This window comes from Saccopteryx bilineata, chromosome 4 (assembly GCF_036850765.1).
Source record: "Saccopteryx bilineata isolate mSacBil1 chromosome 4, mSacBil1_pri_phased_curated, whole genome shotgun sequence".
NCBI lineage: Eukaryota > Metazoa > Chordata > Mammalia > Chiroptera > Emballonuridae > Saccopteryx > Saccopteryx bilineata.
In genome coordinates this window covers 50,155,149-50,180,316 of record NC_089493.1, presented here as the reverse complement: position 1 = coordinate 50,180,316, position 25,168 = coordinate 50,155,149, and the positions used below count along the sequence as shown (strand labels likewise).

The 25,168-nt window shown below is 38.5% G+C and overlaps 1 protein-coding gene across 1 annotated transcript in view; it reads left to right on the top strand.

The window, feature by feature from the left end:
* GLCE (glucuronic acid epimerase) overlaps nt 1-25,168 on the top strand; it is a 107,096-nt gene that overhangs the window by 75,428 nt on the left and 6,500 nt on the right. The window contains exons 2-3 of the mRNA XM_066274593.1: nt 19,825-20,420; nt 23,107-23,352. Coding sequence (XP_066130690.1) covers nt 19,838-20,420; nt 23,107-23,352 — 829 coding nt within the window. The 5' untranslated portion in view covers nt 19,825-19,837. The remainder of the gene's footprint in view (nt 1-19,824; nt 20,421-23,106; nt 23,353-25,168) is intronic.

The following is a 25,168-nucleotide window of genomic DNA, read 5'->3' as shown; positions in this document are numbered from 1 at the left end:
TGGTGACAGAGCGACACCCGGAGGGGCAGAGCATCGCCCCCTGGTGGGCGTGCCGGGCGGATCCTGGTCGGGCGCATGCGGGAGTCTGTCTGTCACTCCCCGTTTCCAGCTTCAGAAAAATACAAAAAAATATATATATATAGAATTACCATATGATACAGCAATTCCACTTCTGGGTATATATCCAAAAGAATTGAAAACATGATCTTGAAAAGATATTTGTACACCCATAATTATAGCAACATTATTCACAATAGCAGAAAGATAGAAACAACCTAAGCATCAATCAATTGATGGATAAATAAGTAAAATGTGGTATATATGTACAATCAAATATTAATCAGCCTTAAAAAGGAAGGAAATTCTGGCACGTGCTACAACATGGATGAAACAAGGTCTTTATATTAAGTGAAATAGGCCAGTCACAAAAAAACAAATACTGTGTGATTTTACTTATATCAGATATTAATTTAGTCAAAAACATAAAGACAGCCTGACCAGGTGGTGGCGCAGTGGATAGAGCATCGGACTGGGATGCGGAAGGACCCAGGTTCAAGACCCCGAGGCTTGAGCGCAGGCTCATCTGGCTTGAGCAAAAAAAAAGCTCACCAGCTTGGACCCGAGGTCTCTGGCTCCAGCAAGGGGTTACTCGGTCTGCTGAAGGCCCGTGGTCAAGGCACATATGAGAGAGCAATCAATGAACAACTAAGAAGTCACAACGCACAACGAGAAACTAATGATTGATGCTTCTCATCTCTCTCTCCATTCCCGTCTGTCTGTCCCTGTCTATCTCTGCCTATGTAAAAAAAAAAAAAACAAAAAAAAAAAAACAACAACCACCAAAAAAAACCATAAAGACAAAAAGTTGACTGGTGGTTGCCATGGGGTGAGAGGAATAGGGAGTTATTATTTAATGTTTACTGAGTTCAGTTTTACAAGATAAAGAAAGTTATGGAGATAAGTGGTAATGATGGTAGTACATTATGAATATATTTAATATCACTTAACTGTACACTTAAAATTGTTAAAATGATAAATTTTATGTATGTGCATTTTACTACAATTTTTTTAATGGGGGAAAGAAAGAGAGTAACTTTCCACCCTCAGGAATAGTAGGAGACAACAGGTGGTCTTAGCTTTTCTTGCAAATATGGCACTGTACCACAAGTATACCTTTCCCCAACTCCCAAGTTCTAGTTTGAGTGTTTACTAAATAATTAACATATTCTTTATGAGTAACTGAGCAGATAAATTTGAGCTTTGATGTCACAGGTAATTTGTATTCTGAGGGTAATTACAGACAATCCATATCCAAGATTACATATTCTTTCCAGAAATTAAACTAAGTAGAAAAAAAGTTAAAACATTTATATTCCAGGTTGATTTTTTGTTTTGTTTTTTGGCCATAACTAATTAAAAGACAATCATGAAATAAAAATCTTTTTTTTATCCTAAGATTTGTACATTTTATACCCTAGCATTTTATACTATTGCTAGTTACTCTCCTCATATATACTGCCACCTTGGGATTTTTAGAGCATCAATACATTATTTTCAAAGCCTCAAATTAGCGTGGACTGATGAACTGTTATTATGCTCCATTTCTATCTCTGGAGAAAGGTTTTGCTTCAACACGCTATCCCAGAACATCATAATTATTAGCAGACATGAAGCTTTGTAATGCATTTGTAAGTTGTTGCTGAATTTGTGGGGCCAGTGGGGATCCTCTTTTCAATGCTTAATTATTCTAATCTACCTGGAGACCAGGTAGCTTTATTGAACTGTATATACATAAATATTTATAATTATGACTCATTCCTCCTTTTATATTAATATGGCATGTAATTACATTGTTGGATTTCAAGAAAATTCAAAAATTTCATTAGCTTCACGTAAAAATACCAATAAAATTTTAGAATACTAGATTACTCCTAAAATTGTATTTTACCTTTGCAGACAATTGATTCAAGGTCAGAATTCAACTTTGTCTAGAATAATACCTATTAATGTTTGAGTTCAGTTCACAACTGGTAACTTGTTATAATATAGACTATTTTGGCCCTGGCCAGTTTGCTCAGTGGTGGAGTATTGGCCTGGCATGTGGATGTCCCAGGTTCAATTCCTAGTCAAGGCACACAGGAGAAGTGACCATCTGCTTCTCCTCCCCTCCCCTCTTCTCTCCCGCAGCTTCTTTCTCTTCCTCTCCTGCAGCCATGGCTCGATTGGTTCCAGCATGTTGGCCTTGAGCACTGAGGATGGCACGTGGAGCCTCCTCCTAAAGCACTAAAAATAGCTTGGTTGTAAGCATGACTATAGTTGGGTAAAAGCATTGGCCCAAGATGAGGGTCACCAGGTGGATCCCAGTCCGGGTACATGTGGGAGTCTGTCTCATTGTCTCCCCTCCTCTCACTTAAACATAAATTAGCAAAATTACCATCTCAGTTTGTCCTTTATTGTGAATAATTACCAGGTGTTCACATTACTAGAAGAGGCCTGACCACCAGAAATATTAGGCAATTCTCCTTTGAGTTAGAGCTATCACAGAATACTTAACCATTTGACTCTGTAATTTAAGTCTTGGTCTATCAAGCCGTGAACAGATGGAACATTACTAAGAGCAGTAATTAAATTGTAAATCTGTTTTAAAGAGGTGGCCAATATACAGCATCACAATCTATATTCCATTGTATCCATTTTCATTTTTATTTGGATTATGATTTCAGAATACCCAAATATGGGAAAGAAAGCAAAGTTGTCTTTTAACTTTGTTAGTTTTAGAAATTGTTAACGTTGTTCATTCATTCACCAAATCTATACTGAATGCCTGCTGTGAATTGGACACATTTCTAGCCACTGGGAATCCAGGAGAAAGAAAATCTTAGTCTTTGTGGAATTTAGGTTCTAGTGGGTTGAAGATGTATACATAATATCAAGTGGTGATAAATAGTAGGAAGAAAAATGAAGCCGAGTAAAGACCTGGAGAATAACAGGGTGAGAACTGCTATTTTAGATAGGGCGGTCTGAAAAGTCCTCTTTGATATACTGACCCTTAAGCAGGGACCTGAAGAAGTAAGGGAGCAAGCCAATGGGTGATATTTGGGGAAACTATACCAGTAGAGAGAATAGCAAATGCAAATACCCTGAGTTGTAACAGGCTTGTCCACAGATCTTCTGCTCATTCCACCTTGAAGCTTTCTTCAACAGCTTAAAATTTTAAGGGAGAGTGATGGGCTTCCTCCTATGTGTTTCATACCAAATTTATATAGCTTTTTTTTTTTTTTTTTTTTTTTTTTTACAATTTTTGCCTTATAACATTATATATATAATCAGTTTGATTATCTCTGGAACAACTACCGTTTCTTCTTTTTATTTGGTACCAAGGAATTATATCAAATAGAAGTTGTCAGATACATAAATAAATAAAAGAATGAGCAAGCAAGACTTGGACTACAATTCAGAGGAAAGAAAAAGCCAATCATTTCTTTCAGTGAAATCTTTTACAAATTTATTTAAAAGTTGTTCTTGGCCCTGGCCGGTTGGCTCAGTAGTAGAGCGTCAGCTTGGCGTGTGGATGTCCCTGGTTCAATTCCTGGTCAGGGCACACAGGAGAATTGCCCATCTGCTTATCCACCCTTCCCCCTCTCCTTCCTCTCTATCTCCTTCTTCCCTCCTGCAGCCAAGGATCCATTGGAGCAAAGTTGGCCCGGGGCGCTGAGGATGGCTCCATGGCCTCCATTCAGGCGTTAGAATGGCTCCCACTGCAATGGAGCAACACCCCCTGGTGGGCATGCCAGGTGGATCCCAGTCGGGTGCATGCGGGAGTCTGTCTGACTGACTCCCTGCTTCTAACTTGGGGGGGGGGATAGTCACAGTTTTAATGTTTACTAAAGTACTCTAATGGTTATTTGAAATATTTGATTAGGAAAATGAATTTGAAAAGTAAGGTATCATGGAAGAGTTCTTTGAATTGCAGATCATTTTAGAAGAGAACAATTTGCTCTCCCAATGAAAAACTAAGTTATATATTGCTTTCTCTATTTCTGCAGTTTTTCCAGTTTCTTTGACATCTTACTGAATGTTATTTTCTATTTTAGATCACCAAAGTTATTAAAACCAATTTTTATTGCATTATGTTTCTAATAAAACTTAGGGTTAGCAATAGATGAGGTTTCAAGGTTTTTGAATTTATGGTTTTTTAAAACTCTTTTTGTAACTTGAAAGGTTAATCTAGTTCATGGATGTCAAAAGCTTTAAAGTACGTAGGAAGCTTATCACCACTCAGCAGAAAACCCTCATTTTAGCTCTTAAAGTTACTATCATTTATACTTAGCAAAATGTCAATGCAATCTACTTTTTGAAATTTGAAAGTTTCTGTGGTCAGCTTTCTATAAGTTGAGCAACATTATAATAAAATGTTCACATTTACCTATGGATAAGCCTTATTTAATAGTAAACACCACATGCCAATACTCGGATTTTTTTCCATCCTCTTTATGTCTCCCCAATCTCTCCCCCTCCCCCAAAATGTCAATGCCTACTTTGAAAACTAAATACGTATAGACATTTTTAACATAAAATTTACATTTCTTTCTTCAAATATTTGAACAAAATTTTCTTTGGCCTTTTGAGTTTTCAAATTTTATGGTTAAAAATAGCAAATATAATCATGAAAATTAGAAAATAAAGACCTATGTATGCATTGTTTACTGAAGTAAGATCATACTGTATTGTTTTATAACCTCTTTTTTTTTTTTTATAATTTTATTTTTTTAATGGGGTGACATCAATAAATCAGGATACATATATTCAAAGATAACAAGTCCAGGCCCTGGCCGGTTGGCTCAGCGGTAGAGCGTCGGCCTAGCGTGCGGAGGACCCGGGTTCGATTCCCGGCCAGGGCACACAGGAGAAGTGCCCATTTGCTTCTCCACCCCTCCGCCGCGCCTTCCTCTCTGTCTCTCTCTTCCCCTCCCGCAGCCGGGGCTCCATTGGAGCAAGGATGGCCCGGGCGCTGGGGATGGCTCTGTGGCCTCCGCCCCAGGCGCTAGAGTGGCTCTGGTCGCAACGTGGCGACGCCCAGGATGGGCAGAGCATCGCCCCCTGGTGGGCAGAGCGTCGCCCCATGGTGGGCGTGCCGGGTGGATCCCGGTCGGGCGCATGCGGGAGTCTGTCTGACTGTCTCTCCCTGTTTCCAGCTTCAGAAAAAAAAAAAAATAAATAAATAAAAATAAAAAATAAAAAAAAAAAAAAAAAAAAAAGATAACAAGTCCAGGTTATCTTGTCGTTCAATTATGTTGCATACCCACCACCCAAAGTCAGATTGTCCTCTGTCACCTTCTATCTTGTTTTCTTTGTGCCCCTCCCCACCCCCTATCCCTCTCCCATTCCCCCCTCCCCCCGTAACCACCACACTCTTATCAATGTCTCTTAGTTTCACTATTATGTTCCACCTACGTATGGAATAATACAGTTCCTGTTTTTTTCTGATTTACTTATTTCGCTTCGTATCATGTTATCAAGATCCCACCATTTTGCTGTAAATGTTCCGATGTCATCATTTCTTATGGCTGAGTAGTATTCCATAGTATATATGTGCCACATCTTCTTTATCCAGTCATCTATTGATGGGCTTTTTGGTTGTTTCCATGTCCTGGCCACTGTGAACAATGCTGCAATAAACATGGGGCTGCATGTGTCTTTACGTATCAATGTTTCTGAGTTTTGGGAATATATACCCAGTAGAGGGATTGCTGGGTCATAAGGTAGTTCTATTTTCAGTTTTTTGAGGAACCACCATACTTTCTTCCATAATGGTTGTACTACTTTACATTCCCACCAACAGTGTATGAGGGTTCCTTTTTCTCCACAGCCTCTCCAACATTTGCTATTACCTGACTTGCTAATAACAGCTAATCGAACAGGTGTGAGGTGGTATCTCATTGCCGTTTTGATTTGCATTTCTCTAATAGCTAAAGAAGATGAGCATCTTTTCATATATCTGTTGGCCATTTGTATCTCTTCCTGGGAGAAGTGTCTATTCATATCCTCTTCCCATTTTTTTATTGGATTGTTTGTTTGTTTGTTATTGAGTTTTATGAGTTCTTTGTATATTTTGGATATTAGGCCCTTATCTGAGCTGTTGTTTGAAAATATCATTTCCCATTTAGTTGGCTTTCTGTTTATTTTGTTATCAGTTTCCCTTGCTGAGCAAAAACTTCTTAGTCTGATGTAGTCCCATTCATTAATTTTTGCCTTCACTTCTCTTGCCATTGGAGTCAAATTCATAAAATGCTCTTTAAAACCCAGGTCCATGAGTTGAGTACCTATGTCTTCTTCTATGTACTTAATTGTTTCAGGTCTTATGTTTAGATCTTTGATCCATTTTGAGTTAATTTTTGTACAGGGGGAGAGACTGTAGTCCAGTTTCATTCTTTTGCATGTGGCTTTCCAGTTTTCCCAGCACCATTTATTGAAGAGGCTTTCTTTTCTCCATTGTGTGTTGTTGGCCCCTTTATCAAAAATTATTTGACTATATATATGTGGTTTTATTTCTGGACTTTCTATTCTGTTCCATTGGTCTGAGTGTCTATTTTTCTGCCAATACCATGCTGTTTTGATTGTCGTGGCCCTATAATAGAGTTTGAAGTCAGGTATTGTTATGCCCCCAGCTTCATTCTTTTTCTTTAGGATTGCTTTGGCTATTCGGGGTTTTTTATAGTTCCATATAAATCTGATGATTTTTTGCTCTATTTCTTTAAAAATTGTCATTGGAAGTTTGATGGGAATTGCATTAAATTTGTATATTGCTTTGGGTAATATAGCCATCTTGATTATATTTATTCTTCCTAGCCAAGAACAAGGTATATTCTTCCATCTCATTATATCTTTTTCGATTTCCCTTAACAATGGTTTATAGTTTTCATTATATAAGTCCTTTACATTCTTTGTTATGTTTATTCCTAAGTATTTTATTTTTTTTTGTTGCAATCGTGAAGGGGATTATTCTTTTGAGTTCCTTCTCAGTTGTTTCATTGTTGGCATATAGAAAGGCTATTGACTTCTGTATGTTAATTTTGTATCCTGCGACCTTACTGTATTGGCTTATTGTTTCTAGTAGTCTTTTTGTGGATTCTTTGGGGTTTTCGATGTATAGGATCATGTCATCTGCAAAAAGTGATACCTTTACTTCTTCTTTTCCGATATGGATGCCTTTTATTTCTTTGTCTTGTCTGATTGCTCTGGCTAGAACCTCTAGTACCACATTAAATAAGAGTGGAGAGAGTGGACAACCCTGTCTTGTTCCTGATTTAAGGGGGAAAGCCTTCAGTTTAGTGCCATTTAATATGATGTTAGCTGATGGTTTATCATATATGGCCTTTATCATGTTGAGATATTTTCCTTCTATACCCATTTTGTTGAGAGTCTTAAACATAAAATTGTGTTGTATTTTATCGAAAGCCTTTTCTGCATCTATTGATAAGATCATGTGGTTTTTGTTCTTTGTTTTGTTGATATGGTGTATTACATTAACCGTTTTACGTATGTTGAACCATCCTTGAGATTCTGGGATGAATCCCACTTGATCATGATGTATTATTTTTTTAATATGTTGTTGTATTCGATTTGCTAGTATTTTGTTTAGTATTTTAGCATCTGTATTCATTAGAGATATTGGTCTGTAGTTTTCTTTTTTTGTGCCATCCTTGCCTGGTTTTGGTATGAGGGTTATGTTGGCCTCATAAAATGTGTTTGGAAGTATTGCTTCTTCTTCAATTTTTTGGAAGACTTTGAGTAGAATAGGAACCAAGTCTTCTTTGAATGTTTGATAAAATTCACTGGTATAGCCGTCAGGGCCTGGACTTTTATTTTTGGGGAGGTTTTTAATGGTTTTTTCTATTTCTTCTCTACTGATAGGTCTGTTTAGGCTTTCTGCTTCTTCTTGACTCAGTCTAGGAAGGTTGTATTTTTCTAGGAATTTATCCATTTCTTCTAGGTTGTTGAATTTAGTGGCATAAAGTTTTTCATAGTATTCTACAATAATTCTTTGTATATCTACGGTGTCCGTGGTGATTTCTCCTCTTTCATTATGGATTTTGTTTATATGAGTTCTTTCTCTTTTTTCCTTGGTAAGTCTTGCCAAGGGTTTGTCAATTTTGTTGATCTTTTCAAAGAACCAGCTCCTTGTTCTATTAATTTTTTCTATAGTTTTTCTGTTCTCTAATTCATTTATTTCTGCTCTGATTTTTATTATCTCCTTTCTTCGGCTGGTTTTGGGTTGTCTTTGTTCTTCTTTTTCTAGTTCCTTAAGGTGGGAAGTTAAGTGGTTCACTTGGGCTCTCTCTTGTTTGTTCATATATGCCTGAAGCGATATGAACTTCCCTCTTATCACTGCTTTTGCTGCATCCCATAGATTCTGATATGTCGTATTGTCATTTTCATTAGTCTGTATATATCTTTTGATCTCTGCACTTATTTCTTCTTTGACCCATTCATTTTTTAAAAGTATGTTGTTTAGTTTCCACATTTTTGTGGGATTTTTTTCCTCTTTTTTGCAGTTGAATTCTAGTTTCAAGGCTTTATGATCAGAAAATATGCTTGGTACAACTTCAATTTTTCTGAATTTGCTGATGTTGTTTTTGTGGCCCAACATATGGTCAATTCTTGAGAATGATCCATGTACACTGGAGAAAAATGTATACTCAGTCACTTTGGGATGAAATGTCCTGTAGATGTCTATCATATCCAGGTGCTCTAGTGTTTTGTTTAAGGCCACTATGTCTTTGTTGATTCTCTGTTTGGATGACCGATCTAGAGCTGTCAGCGGTGTATTGAGGTCTCCAAGTATGATTGTATTTTTGTCAGTTTTTGTTTTAAGATCAATAAGTAGCTGTCTTATATATTTTGGTGCTCCTTGGTTTGGTGCATATATATTAAGAATTGTTATGTCTTCTTGATTCAGTGTCCCCTTAGCCATTATGAAATGGCCATTTTTGTCTCTGAGTACTTTTCCTGTCTTGTAGTCAGCATTATCCGATATGAGTATTGCTACACCTGCTTTTTTTTGGATATTATTTGCTTGGAGTATTGTTTTCCAGCCTTTCACTTTGAATTTGCTTTTATCCTTGTTACTTAGATGAGTTTCCTGTAGGCAGCATACAGTTGGATTTTCTTTTTTAATCCATTCTGCTACTCTGTGCCTTTTTATTGGTGAGTTTAATCCGTTTACATTTAGTGTAATTATTGATACTTGTGAGTTCCCTATTGCCATTTTATATCTTGCTTTCTGTTAGTTTTGTGTCTTGTTTTATCCTTCTCTTTCATTTTTCTATCTTTTGTTTTTATTTGGTTGTATTCCATACATCTTTCCTCTGTTGCTATCTTTTTTATCTCATGTGCTTCTGTGGTGGTTTTTTCAATGGTGGTTACCTTTGAGTAATGAAAAGGGTCCCTACCCTGTTCATTGTAGCGAACTATTTTGTGAATACTTTTGCACTCCATCGTCCTTTGCTACTGTTAATCTCCATCTTCTCCCCCTCTTTCTTTTTGTTGTTGTCACAGTTTAAATTTGGTTTTATTGTGTTCTTCTTGGAGCTTTTCCTTGTGGCTCTGTTTTTTTTTTGTTCTTTGTATCTGATTGGAGAACCCCCTTTAGTAATTCCTGGAGTGGGGGTTTTCTGATGATAAATTCCCTCATCTTTTCTGTATCTGTGAATGTTTTTATTTCCCCTTCATATTTGAAGGATGGCTTTGATGGGTATAGTATTCGTGGCTGAAAGTTCCTCTCTTTCAGGACTTTAAATATTGGGGTCCACTCTCTTCTAGCTTGTAGAGTTTCTGCTGAGAAATCTGATGATAATCTAATGGGCCTTCCTTTATATGTTGTATTCTTCTTTTCCCTGGCTGCCTTGAGAATTTTTTCTTTGCTGTTGGTTTGTGTCAATTTCATTATGATATGCCTTGGAGTAGGTTTGTTGGGGTTAAGAAAACTTGGAGTTCTGTTTGCTTCTTGAACTTGAGGCTTTAGTTCTTTCCACAGGCTTGGGAAGTTCTCATCTATTATTTGTTTGAGTATGTTCTCCATTCCATTTTCTCTCTCTTCTCCCTCTGATATACCTATTATTCTTATGTTATTCTTTTTGATGGAGTCAGATAATTCTTGTAGGGCTATCTCATTTTTTTTAATTTTTGAGTCTCTTTCTTCTTCTCTCTGTTGTCCCTCAAGTTGTTTGTCTTCTATTTCACTAATCCTCTCTTCTATCTGACCTGTTCTATTAGCTAAGCTTGTTACTTCGTTTTTCAGCTCGTGAATTGAGTTTTTCATCTCTGTTTGATTTGTTTTTATAGTTTCAATTTCCTTGGACATATATTCTTTGTGTTCATGGAGTTGTTTTCTGAGCTCCCTATATTGCCTTTCTGTGTTTTCTTGTATATCTCGGAGGATTTTTAGTATTTCTATCTTGAATTCTCTGTCATTTAGCTCCAAGCTTTCCAATATATTAAATTTTTTCTCCATAGATTTTTCCTCATCAAGCTGTGTTACCTCTCTTTCTTTTGTATCCATGATATTCGATTTTCTCTTCCTTAATGGCATCTGAGGGTGGTTTTGTTGATAGTATTAATGAGATTTAATAAAGAATAAAAAGTTTAAAAAAAATAAAAAAATAAAAAATCGAAAAGAGTTGTTTTTTTAAAAAAATTAATAATGAAATAAAGAAAAATAAAATAAAATAAAAATTTAAAAAAAAGGAAATTATTCCCCCCCTCCTTTTTTCCTCTCCTCTCCTCTCCCCTCTTTCTTGAGAAAATCTTGTGGTGGACTGTGAGTTATAACAAACAATGCCTGTGATGGAGGGCCTGAATTGGGGAAAAGTAATAAAGGGGCAAAAAAGAGAAAAAAAATAAAAAGAAAAAGAAAAAAGAAAAAAAAAGAGCATATGGACCCACAAAAAGCAAATAAGGAAAAAATTTGGGTCAAGAATAAAATGATTTGCTTTTAGGTGTTGGTTGTCTAAGAGTTATGATGAGAGGAATAAGAGGAAAACGGGAAAATGGGGGGACAAATTAAAAACTTACTATTGTATTTAGTGGAACAAGAACTAGATAATATGGAAAGCCAGGGATGGGAGCACTGCTAGTGAGTTAAAAAGGTGAAGTAAAAACCCCTCAAAATGCCACAAACATAGGTTTGAGTCCCAGATAAGATAATTTGTTTGTTATTGAGGTTTGAATGAGAGGAGATGTAAAGGAGAAAGGAAGAAACTAATATAGAGGGAGAAAAGAAAGAGAGAGAGAGAAAAAAAGAGGGAACCACTAAAAGAAGAAAAAAGAAAGGAGAGAGAGAGAGAGAGAGTTAAGGGTTTTGGAGTGCAACCCTCATAGAGAGAAAGGAAGAGAAGAGAAAAGATAATGGGAGATGTAACACTTATGGGTAGTGTAGTTCAAGGAGAGGAGAGAGTAAGACAGGTAGAGAGTTAATCGGCCAAATTGGAGGAGGAAAAAAAAGTATCAAGAATGAAGATAAGAGAAACAAACGAACAAATATAATAAAATGGGATAGGTTATAAAGTCTGCAGATTATTCTTGATTTTGAGAGGTTATCTTCTTGCTTTTTCTTTTCTCTCCCTCTTCCTGGTCGGTGACTCTGTACCCCGGGTTCTGCCCCTTTGGCACGCTCAGGTAGAGGTTTGCAGTTGATAAGTCTCTATGGCAATGTCATGTATTGTGCTTTAGTCTCGTTGGGAGTCGAGGCTCATTAGCATTTATAGGCTCCGACAGTGAGAGAGTCCGTGTTCCTGGAGCCTTTCTCCTAGTCTTTCCTTCCTCAATTAGTAGCCTGATAATCCAGCTATGGGGTTGCTGCTGCCTCTGCCTGGATAGTAAGAGGCTCAAAGAGCTGGCAACTCCCCACTCTATTTCCACTCAGCACAGGGCTCTGGGTAAGGCTCAGTCAGTCAGAGCTGCTAGCATAATCAGGCGGGCTTTCCGCCCACTCAAAGACCTCTGGCTCTGCCACTCTGTCCGGTAACACAAGCGGGCACCCACTTCCGGGGCGCTTGGAGGAAACTCTCACTCACTGTCTGCGACCAGGATATCCGGCCAGCAGTCTCACGCTCTGAGTGAAACCCCCAACCGCAGGGAAAAGTTGCAGCGTTGGAATTGAGTCTCGCTCCGTCCCCGTGCGCGGCTTTTGCAAGGCGCTGGGGCGGCCCGAGATTCCGCTTTGGCCCACACAAAGGCCCCTGACTCTGCCCCTCTGTGCGATAACACGGGCGCGCACTGCCGAGGCACTCGGAGGAATTGCTCACTCCTTATCTGCGAGCGCAAACCAGGATATGAGGCCGGCCGCGGTTCCCTCTGAGTGAAACACCCTCCAGCACGGAAAATCTCCACCGTTGGAATTAGTTCTCACTCCCTCCCGTGCGTGGCTTTCCCAGGGTGCTGGGGCTGCCCAGAGACTCTGCCCTCGGCCCACAGAAAGGCCTCTGACCCTGCCTCTCCGTGGAGCAACACGGGCACCCACTTCCGGGGCTTAGGAAGAAATCTCTCGCCCACTAACTGCGCGCACGCCGACCAGGAGACCGGGTAAAATGGCCGCTCCGCTTGTCTTTCTTTGTTTGGGTTTGGCGGGAGTGTTAGCTTGTATTGCCCGGGTTGCCACAGGATCAGATTTTCCTCGGCTTGGATCTCCGTGCCACAGCCTGGTTCGGCCGTTTGTGCCGCAGCGGCCTGGATGTATTCACCCCCTTTGCCCGCCTCAGTTTCTATATTCACAGTTACCAGAGAAAGCCGCCCTGTTTAGGTTAGTGATGAAGGCGGAGCATTTCTTACTCCCTATTTCCTTCGGGGTTTGGTTATATATTTAGCCAATTTTTCACTCAATCATACCTTTGGGTGTATTGCGAAGCATCTGGAAGCTCCAAGTATAGGTTTTTCTGTTTCTGGTTGAAGATCTTGTTGAGTTTTGGGGGAGATTTATCGGTATCGCTTCCTACCCCACCATTACTCTGATCATAACCTCTTTTTTTAAATTAACAATCTCCATATGTACTTCAAGCTTGCTTTCTTACCAAGCCCATACTCAAATTTCCCAGCGTGGGTCACATCTGGTTGTTATCTCTCTTACATCATAAAAGAAGAAAAAAAGAAAGAAATCTGATCCAGTCCTCTTTTTCATTTTATACCACTAATTTATTGGGGAGACGAGGCCAACTCTTCTGCTGGATGTCTTACCTTTTAAATATATCTGATTGGCCTAACAGCGTTGACCTGGGATGCTGAGGTCCCAGGTTCAAAACCCTAGGGTCACTGACTTGAGCATGGGCTCATCCTGCTTGAGTGCAGGTTCACCAGCTTGAGTGGGGTTGCTGGCTTGTACATGGGATCAGTGACATGATCCCGTGATTGCTGACTTGAAGCCCAAGGTCTTTGAGCAAAGGGTCACTGGCTCAGCTGGAGCCCCTACTGTTTCTTTTTACTTGGTACCAAGGAATTATAACAAATATAAATTGTTAGATACATAAATAAAATAATGAGCAAGCAAGCCTTGGTCAAGGCACAAATGAGAAGCAATCAATGAAAACTAAAGTACCACAACTACGAGCTGATGCTTCTCATCTCTCTCCCTTCCTGTCTCTCTCTCTCAAAAGTAAAAGCAATCTAATGGCTTCCACATTTAACTTGTTCCTCTATACCAGGGGTAGTTAACCTTTTTATACCTACCGCCCACTTTTGTATCTCTATTAGTAGTAAAATTTTCTGACTGCCCACCGGTTCCACAGTAATGGTGATTTATAAAGTAGAAAGTAACTTTACTTTATAAAATTTATAAAGCAGAGTTACAGCAAGTTAAAGCATATAATAATAATTATTTACCAAGTACTTTATGTCGGATTTTCACCAAGTTTGGCAGAATAAATCTTTATAAAACAACTTACTATAGTTAAATCTGTCTTTTTATTTATACTTTGGTTGCTCTGCTACTGCCCACCATGAAAGCTGGAACGCCCCCTAGTGGGTGGTAGGGACCAAGTTGACTACCACTGCTCTATACCTTGTATTCCTGTTAACTAGAAGTTAAATCTTAAGGCCTGAAAGATTTGTTAAACATTTTTGATTAGAGGCCTTGGCCAGATGCTCGGTTGGAGCATCATCCTGATAAGCCAAGGTTGTGGGTTTGATCCCCAGTCAGGGCACATACAGAAAACAACCAAAGAATACATAAATAAATGGAACAATAAATCTACATCTCTCTCTCTCTCTCTCTCTGTTTCTCCCTTCCCCCTTCTTCTTTCTAAAATCAATTAAATAAATTTATTTGAAAAGATTTTTTATTGGGCTATGTGATAGGTTATGTACTTTTTAATTTAACTCATCAAGAGATATAGTATTTGGATGAGTCACCCTTAATGAGACTGAATTTGACCACTGAATTAGGGTAATGTTGATTCAGTCATTCACCATATAAAGTTTCATCTTTTCCTCCTGTGACTAGAAAATAACTATATTTGGTGTTACTTGGCACAGTTTAAATCTTTAGGTCCCTGTCAAACGTATATATACCTGATTCTAATACTTGTCTAAATTAGTAATTTCATGAGGGATCCCATAACGCTACTTTTCTAATTAAGAAAATTTATTTTTCTATGTTATTAGCCACAATTTTTTTGTAAAATAGAAATTTTTAACAGCTGAGAGTATGGATTTATTCTTCTGCAAAGATCTAATAGGTAAATTCTTTCACTAGCTCAGAAGATACATAAGTGGGTTTTTTTTCTGGCTTTCTCCTTTTTTACACTGCTCACAAAAATTCAGGGATTGGGGAATGTGCAGATACTCCAGTACTTTCAGCCTTTTGTATAGTGCATTTTCACAAATGAAATAAAAGTTGGTTTTGCATCTCATTTGCATAATTGAACAACTTTCTTTGACTTGCTTTTCGATTTTCTTGTTTAATAAAAAAAATCAAATGCTTCTTTTTTTATCGCTTCATACTCATTTTGAAATATCTCCTAATTTTTGTGAGCAGTATATCATTGTAAACTCATGGATTTTTATTGATTCAGTGTTTTTTTCTTTTCTTTTTTTTTTTTTCATTTTTCTGAAGCTGGAAACAGGGAGAGACAGTCAGACAGACTCCCGCATGCGCCCGACTGGGATCCACCCGGCACGCCCACCATGGGGCGACGCTCTGCCCACCAGGGGGCAATGCTCTGCCCATCCTGGGCGTCACCATGTTGCGACCAGAGCCACTCTAGCACCTGGGGCAGCGGCCAAGGAGCCATCCCCAGCGCCCAGGCCATCTTTGCTCCAATGGAGCCTTGGCTGCAGGAGGGGAAGAGAGAGACAGAGAGGAAAGCGCGGCGGAGGGATGGAGAAGCAAATGGGCGCTTCTCCTGTGTGCCCTGGCCGGGAATCGAACCCGGGTCCTCCGCACGCTAAGCCGACTCTCTACCGCTGAGCCAACCAGCCAGGGCTGATTCAGTGTTTTTCAGTTAACGTTTGTCTTTATTTTCACAACTTTGACTAGTGGGGAAGGGGACGTTTCAGGCTGATTCCTGTCCTGTGTCTTTTTGCCATGATACTATTTTTTGAACTGTGGATATCTTTAAACATAAACAGAAGTATAAAGAAAAACATAGTGAACCTCCAAGTTATCTTTCAGCTTCGGTAATTTTTAATATATTTTCAATCTTCACTTATTTGTTCTTTTCTACTTGTTGATCTCCTGAATTACATACAATCCAGTTCATATTTGAAAGTTTTTTTTGTTTTGTTTTGTCATGGCATATGCCCCAGACCTGGAATGATCTATTTCTTTAAAACGTCCTGATTGCTTTTAGTTAGGAATCTGGGCATAAAGGTTATTGAAAGATTTATTTGTTTGTTATTAATTTTAGAGAGGAGATAGAGAGACAGAGAAAAGGAAGGGAGGAGCAGGATATGTGCCTTGACCAGGCAAGCCCAAGGTTTTGAACCGGTGACCTCAGAATTCCAGGTCAACATTTTATCCACTGCGCCACCACAGGTTGGGCCAAAAGTTTTTAATTTTGATTTTTCTTACCCATAATAATGGTAGCCTAGGTCTCATAAGTAGGGTAACTTTCATTTGAGTCATGAAGAATGGGTACTTCTCAAAGATGCGACTAAAAGCTTTATATTTCTATTTTAATTGGTCTAAATGTTAGGTATAGCTGACATATTCAAATTTTGGCATATAAGTGTTTTTAATAAATGACTTTTTATAAAATAAAGACCATCTAGTGTTACTAGTTTACCTGTATTACAATGTAAGGAAAGCCTCAATTTATAAACATACAACTTCTAAAGGTTTGCTTATACCACACTTTGGTCTTTTTTAGTGTTCAACACATTTTCTCATAGTAATAATGCAGATGATACAGTGTTATTGGATTCTAGCTCTTAAAATGTATGTGATTTTCAAGATACCTTAAACTCATACCTTTGCCTCCTTTTCCTCCTGATGCCCCACTGAAATAAAATGTATAGAAATAAGAAGTGAAGAAGCCAATAACAATAAATAGGAAGACTGCCTAAGAGTGATGATTGAAAAGATTTCTATATCTCTTTTCAAGTACTAGAAGGCACAAGTGTACCTTCTTCCCACCTTCCTATACCTCTCTCACCCCTGCATTTGTACTACATGTAGCTGGCATGAACCTAAGCAAAACACCACACAGATTTTCTTTAGAGAAATTGGGAAAAGCTAAACCTTCTGGAGTACAAGTTATGTCCCCAGAACAAAAGACAAAGCCATCTTTATCCTGGCATTTAGAGGGCCTGCTGACTCCCCACCTACACACCCTAAAGGAACACTGTATACCTAGCCCACATAGAGGCCCCCTTAGGAGAGCAATCAAGCCAAAAAACAGACCATCTCGACAGTAACAGAGAAAATCCATGTTGTCTAATGAGTCATTCAGGCCTCAAGATGAGTGAGTAACCAGAGATTACCAGGCATGAAATAGAAACTAAAATAATCGGGGAAAATGCCACTAGAGAAAATAGAGCTAACCAGAGAGAACTTTATGAAAAAGGAACTCTAATGTACTCAGAGCTGCAAGAAGATACTACATCCATTAAATAAGAAAAAAAGAACACAAGATTTTAGATTGAAAGGACACACTGAAGTAGTGACTCAGATATTATACTGTAATGCATTCACATGGACCTACAGCATTCTTAGGATAAAAGATCCAGAGAAAAGTCATGTACAAAGTAACAAGTATCAGTCTGAAATCAAACCTCTCCTCGGTAACCTTTAATGTTTTAAGGCAATAAAATATTGCCTACAACATTTCAAAAGAAAATTCTGTGCAACCAGGGATTCTATATCCTGCCAAACTATTAATCAAAGGTGGTGAGAGCCGAATAAAAGTTGTTTTCAGACCGGCAAGGGCTCAAAGTTTACTTTCTCTTGGAATTAAAAGAAATGAATGGATTAGAAATTCACCATCAATCTTCTTGAAAAACAGAAATTCATTGTATCATTTTTTTATTATACATTTTCATTTTGGGCTTTGATTTTTTTTAAATCTCATTGGTGCCAAAAGGGTTTATTGAGAGGAAAGGGAGAAGGAGAATTGCAAACAATAAAATATCTAGTTGTGAATTTATACCACAAAATAAATTACAGAACTGTAGCAAACAGTAGTGAGACTACTTCTTTTACTCTTAGCAGGAAATATTCCATATATTGCACATATAACTAACCCATAATTTTTCATATTTCTCAATGACCACAACAACAAGCAACTGGGGACTGCTTACATGTAATCACAGCTGGCTAGTACACTATATGGCCAGCAGAGACAACAGCATCAAATTCTTCTCCCATCATGATTGCAATGACAATATCTGGCTTATATTTAAAAGCATCATTCTGACTGCTGTGTTGAAAATAGACTTGGGGATAGAATAGTAGAACAAGGATAGAAGCACAGAGACGAGTTTGGACATCATTGCTGTATTCCAAGTAAAAGATGACAGTGGCTCTGATGTGATGGTAACAATAGTAACAGAAAAGAGGTCAAATTCTAGGGATAATTTGAAGGTACAACCAAGGGATGAGCAAGAAAGGAATCAAGATTTCTCACCCTGGCCTGTTGGCTCAGTGGATAGAGCATCAGCCTGGCGTGTGGACATCCCGGGTTCAGTTCCCCCAGTCGGGGCACACATGAGAAGAGACCATCTGCTTCTCTTCCCTTCACTCTTCCCTTCTCTCTTTCTTCTCCTCCCACAGTCAGCGGCTCAATTGGTTCAAGCATTGGCTCTGGGATGCTGAAGATAGCTCAGTCGGTCTAAGCCAGGGGTCCCCAATCTGCGGCCCCCTGAGGCCATTTATCCGGCCCCCCGCCGAACTTCCGGAAGTGGTACCTCTTTCATTGGTGGTCAGTGAGAGGAGCACATTGACCATCTCATTAGCCAAAAGCAGGCCCATAATTCCCATTGAAATACTGGTCAGTTTGTTGATTCAAATTTACTTGTTCTTTATTTTAAATATTGTATTTGTTCCCATTTTGTTTTTTTCTGTTAAAATAAGATATGTACAGTGTGCATAGGGATTTGTTCATAGTTTTTTTTTATAGTCCGGTCCTCCAGTGGTCTGAGGGACAGTGAACTGGCCCCCTGTGTAAAATGTTTGGGGACCCCTGGTCTAAGCATCAGCCCGGGCACTGAGGATAGCTTGGTTGATTCAAGCATCTGATCCAGATGGGGTTGCCGGGTGGTTCCCAGTTTGGCCCTCCAATGGTCTGAGGGACAGTGAACTGGCCCCCTGTGTAAAATGTTTGGGGACCCCTGGTCTAAGCATCAGCCCAGGCACTGAGGATAGCTTGATTGATTCGAGCATCTGATCCAGATGGGGTTGCCGGGTGGTTCCCAGTTGGGGCACATGTGGGAGTCTTTCTCTCTATCTCCCCTCCTCTCACTTAAAAAAATAAAAAAGATTTCTGGTCTGAGCAATAAGAAATGAGGAACAGGTAGAGATTAGGAGTTAAGTTTTGGGTGTTATATTTCAGAAGCCCATTTGACTTCCAAGTAAAGATGTTAATTACATGATTGGCACTTAGATATATGTGTCTGCAGTTCTGAAAAAGGTCTGGCCTGGAAATAGAATTTTGGGAGTATATAAGTTGTATTTAAAGCTTTGAGATAGGGTGAGAAGAGTGAGAGAGATAAAGAAAAGGTCTGAGGACTAGAGCCCTGAGGTTCTGAGAGATGAGAAGGGGAATGATCAAAGGTGACTGAGGAGGAGCAGCCAGTGGAGCATGAGGAGAACCAAGATAGAATGGTGCCCTAAAAGCCATGGGAAGAAAGTATTTCAACAAGGAGCCACTGACAACGTAGGATGAGCACTGAAAATTCACTTTTGGATTTGGCAACATGGGTGTCCTGTTTATCTTAACACCTGTTATGTTTTTTAAACAGCTACTATGTTGTTAAGATAAAAATATGTTTTAAGTTGTTTGAGCACAACTACTTAATAAATGGAACTGTTAGATAGTTCTTTGGGCCTAGGGGCTTTGTGAAAAAATTACTGAGATACAAATGGAGCCACAAAGTTTGGGAATCTCTGCTTTAAGTTTAGAGGATCATGCCAACTTAGCATTTTAAGAGGGGAAAACACCTCTTGCCTTTTCTTTGTCTCTGCTGAAAACTTTCAGTTAGTAATTTTAAATCTGATTAAATTACATGCAATTAATAAAACTTTCCTAATGTGGTTATTCAACATAAAAAAAATAAAATCATATCTTGTGAAATGTCAGTAGTACATCTTTGCATGAATTTTTCTTCTTGACTCCATAGGTATGGTCTGAATATGCGTTGCTTGGCAGCTCGGGTCAACTATAAGACTTTGATTATCATCTGCGCACTCTTCACTTTGGTCACAGTACTTTTGTGGAATAAGTGTTCCAGCGACAAAGCGATCCAGTTTCCACGGCACTTGAGTAGTGGCTTCAGAGCGGATGGACTAGAAAAAAGAGCAGCAGCATCTGAGAGTAACAACTATGTGAATCATCTGGCCAAACAGTCAGAAGAGGCATTTCCTCCAGAACAGCAGAAAGCACCCCCTGTTGCTGGGGGTTTCAATAGCAATGGGGGAAGCAAGGTGTTAGGGCTCAAATATGAAGAAATTGACTGTCTCATAAATGATGACCACACAATTAAAGGGAGACGAGAGGGAAATGAAATCTTCCTTCCATTCTCTTGGGTAGAGAAATATTTTGATGTTTATGGAAAGGTGGTTCAGTATGATGGCTATGATCGATTTGAATTCTCCCATAGCTATTCCAAAGTCTATGCACAGAGAGCTCCTTATCACCCTGATGGTGTGTTTATGTCTTTTGAAGGCTACAATGTGGAAGTCCGAGACAGAGTCAAGTGCATAAGTGGGGTCGAAGGTTGGTATCACTGTTCCACTGCATTTTTCTATCCTGATTATGTTGAGGAATAAGAAACTGTAGGTGTTAATTATATAGCAAGTACAAATATAATTTACTACCAAGAGACCTTTTATCATTTGGACTTAGCAGGGAGGAATAATTTATTCTGAACCTAGGGCAACTTTCTAGATGGTATGATTTAAGGCTACAGTAAGATCATACCTGATTAAATAGATTATTCCATTAACCTGCCTCAGAATCTGAAATTTTCACCAGTAAGGCTAAGGCATAGGATCTCCAGAAATTTTGTGTTAAAATATATAATTATCCTATGAGAGGAGATAGAGAAGGAACAGAGGCCATTCAGTGGACCCATCAGTATTCCAATACAGTCTTGTTACCAGGTTAGCCAGGGATCATCTCTGGATGGAAGTTTAGAGTACTCAGAGCTAACAATACGTAGATACCATTTTCTCTGAACTTATTCTGAACTCCTGTAGTCTATTACATACTGTCTTAAATTTGGAGTAGTGGGGGTTCCTTATGAGTATATTAATACAATTTGAAATTTGTATTTCAAACCCAGGATTGATCAGAAAGCCTAATTGAATTGGACTTTTAATTTATATATGATTTGTTAATTTTAGAAGTTTTCACTTTTATTTACTAAACTTAGGGGTTGTTTTACCTCTTCTTTTCTTGCTTAGAATGTCATTGCCACACCATGATCAGCTGTTCCTCTGTATTTTCTCTAATAGCTTTATGGTTTTGTTTTTTTAACATTTAACTTTTTCATCCAGCTAAATTGGTTATTTTGGGAAATGGTAAAAGGTCAGGATCTTACTTGAGACTTTTTTTCCTAACATATATTGAATAATCTCCTCTTTTCCCCAGTGATTCATGGTATGAACTTTATCATTATACTAAAGTATTTTGAATACTAGAGTATATTTCTGGCCTACTATGCATTGATCAGTCTATCAGATCTTATGCTAGTTCTACATTATTGTAACTATTATCCATCTTTAGTGAGATATATAAGCCTTCCTTTTATTAAATGAAAATAATTGTTTCCTAGTTTTAAAAAAATCCCCTCCTGGCCTGACTGGGTAGTGGCGCAGTGGATAGAGCCTCAGACTAGGATGCGGAGGATCCAGGTTCGAGACCCTGAGGTTGCCAGCTTGAGCGCTGGCTCATCTGGTTTGAGCAAAGCTCACCAGCTTGAGCCCAAGGTCGCTGGCTCAAGCAAGGAGTCATTCAGTCTGCTGTAGCCCCACGGTCAAACGAGAAAGCAATCAATGAATTAAGATGCCGCAACAAAGAATTGATGCTTCTCATCTCTCTCCCTTCCTGTCTGTCCCTCTCTCTGACTCTATCTCTGTCACAAAATAAACTAAATTAAATTAAATTTTTAAAAAATCCCCTCTTGGAGAAAGAATTCAGAAGTTAAGAAGTTTATTTGTAACCTAGATCTCTTAACCTCTGTAGCCTCTAATTTTTTAAACTGTGTTAAAACTACATCAGAACACATACAGTTTTATAGGTTCCTAGTTTCTGCTGGGACTGGAACTACATACAGATAAGAGTTTATCTTTCAACACATACACCATGATGCAACAGTACAGTAGTTTGTGCAGTGTGGTATGATTTTATTTCCCATATAGGGAATTACTAAAATAAATACTGACACCAAATATTTAAATGTTTTCCTTAGAACTTTGCAAGAAGTAATCCATTAATGAATTATTTCAAGAATCTACTGTATATTTAAACATACAGCTTTAATTTGTTTTTAAAAAACACAAGCTTATTTATACTTTAAGTTGCCTAATCATAACTGTGTTCAGATTAGGCAATTATTTTTTAATTTAAGTGAGAAGCGGGGAGGCAGAGAGACAAACTCCCACATGCACCCTGACCGGGATCCACCCAGCAAGCCCGCTATGGGGCTATGCTCTGCCCAGCTGGGGCATTGCTCCATTGCTCAGCAACCGAACTATTTTGGTACCTGAGGCGAGGCCATGGTGCCATCCTCAATGCACAGGGCCAACTTGCTTAAATGAGCCATGGCTGTGGGAGGAGTAGAGAGAGAAAGAAGAGGGAGGGATGGAAAAGCAGATGGTCAGTTCTCTTGTGTGCCCTGACTGGAAATCAAACCCAGGACTTCTACACACCGGGCCAATGCTCTACCACTGAGTGAACCAGCCAGGGCCATAACTGGGTTCTTAAGCAAATGTGTTAACAATCAGATTATATACTTATGACCACATCTTGACATTGGTGGTGGAGATGAGTATGTAATTAACTTGATTATTTAAGTAAAAATGTTTAAGAAAATTTCAAGATTGATGTTCTAGAATACAACTATGGTAATATTATCTACATGTATTTAAATTGGGCAAAACTTGAATTTGTGAAACAGAATTATGAAACATGACGCCTATGTGCAAAAGTAATACACATAAAAAGTCAGTCCTTAAACGATTATCTACATTACATTGCTATCAACAAATAATGAATGAGAGTGAACAAACAATTTAGTACTACTTTTTAGATAAGTATGTAAACAGTATAATATGGAAGCTCAGATTTTGCTGATGACCTTATAATATCCCCAAAAGTAAAACACTGAGGAGTGGTGTTCAGAGCAAACTCACAAATATCTGGACATAATAATTAATGATTTTGCTTCTCTATTTTATAGGTGTACCTTTATCTACACAATGGGGACCTCAAGGCTATTTCTACCCAATCCAAATTGCACAGTATGGGTTAAGTCATTACAGCAAAAATCTAACTGAGAAGCCTCCTCACATAGAGGTATATGAAACAGCTGAAGATAAGGACAAAACCAGCAAGCCCAGTGACTGGACCGTGCCAAAGGGCTGCTTTATGGCTAGTGTGGCTGATAAGTCTAGATTCACCAATGTTAAACAGTTCATTTCTCCAGGTAAGTGATATATTGTGTGTCTGCTAATTTTATGTTGATTTATGGCATCTGATACTCTGTTAAAATTATTTTTCTACTGCATGGTAGGCGTCTCCTTCTAGGGATCTATACCCATAAGAACGAAGTTCCTTCGTTTATTTTAGTATTTCAGTACAGTATTCATTCTTTAATTTTTAAACTCTTTTGCATTAAAGTAGAAATTTTCCTGTAGAAAGAGCCTATTTTTTTAATTCTTTTTTCAAAAAAGACAGCATTAACAACTAGGCCTGCTTCCCATATTGAATTTTGTTATAGATTGTCCCAAACTTCCTATAAAACCATTTCATTAATAAAATCATTTATAAAATCAAATTAACTTTGTGCAACATTTCCCCTTTTACTAAGACAGTCTCATTAATTAGGATGTAATGCATTTTCCTCTGCTAATCAATATCCATGAGAATTAATGAGTTCATTACTTAAAAAGACAATGAAATCATTTTAGTTAGCACCTCAGGTTTAAATTCTCTATGGGGAAATGTTGTCAAGAACAGAACTCCTTGCTCCCCCCCCACCAACCTTGCAGTAGGTAAATAGAAAGAAAGAAAAGGTTATAAGACCTCTTCTGTATGCTCTCCGTGTCCTTCATTGATAACTGTACTTCACAGACCTTGAAAGCCACAATACAAATCTACTCATTCTGGATGGCCTTAAGTAATGGATTTATGAGTACTTAACGCTGTGCAAATAATGGGTGACCTTTCATTTTATTCTGTGACTATAACGTCTTTTCTCCTTTGGCATTCTGTGATATTCTAGTACATAGAACATCTTTGCTTATTGTAAAATAGCAGCTTGGTTGGCTGAGAAAGTATGTGGAAATGTTTAACAATATTTAGCTTATGATACTTAAGAGGTTATTGCAGCAGGTCATGGTTAGAATAAGCAAAAGGATATTGGTTTGGGGTACACCAAAGGCGCTTATTTTTGCACTACTTAATAATGTCTGGATTAGGGTGGAAAACAGCCCTCATCTTAACCTCCTCAAGTGCTGGGAGGTTTTCTAGAAAACTCTTTGGAACTCTGTCCTAGTTAGAGCAATAGATTTCATGGTGCACCTTTGGATATCCTGGGTAATATAAATGATAGGGCCCCTCATACTTAGTGAGGGATCCTCACTTTAGTGCTTCTTTCTACGGCCTGTAGCTAGAAATAAAACTACTTCCCAAGGTGGTTTTAAGCATGGGGAGAAGAGAACTCTGTGACAGTAACTCTGCCAGTAGGACACAAGCTATTCACAGTTGCAGCTCCCTGTTGGTGGGAGTGTGCTAGCTGGGGGTGGAGTGCTGGTTTTGATGTCCTGGGTGTGCCTGGTGTCACATTCGATACAAGTGTTCAAGGAGAGTGAGTTGGAGTTACATGGGAGTTGTTGCTCAGCAGGAGAAAGGAATCCCAGAGGTGGGTTTGTTTTTTATTAAAGCGTTGGTATGGAAGAAGAGGCTTTTTATAGACCTCGTGGGAGATAAATTCAGAGAATGACTGTTGAGAAGAAACTGGGACTTGTGCATAAACGCCCAGGCCTAAGTGAGATGAGGCTCTGGAGGACAAAGGCTTAAGTGCTGTTGGCCTTCTGTTTTTTCTTTTTTGGCTTGGAATACTTTTTTCCCTGGAAGGGACAAAATCATCCAAAGGAGAGAATCATAACATGAGTCTGCAGCATATTTTTTTTTATTTGTTGAGTAACGTTTTCCTCTTCCTAATTTTAAAATGGAATGAACTGAAATTTTATACCTGTTATACTCTATTCAATTAAATTAGCTTTTTCTTTCACAAAGCA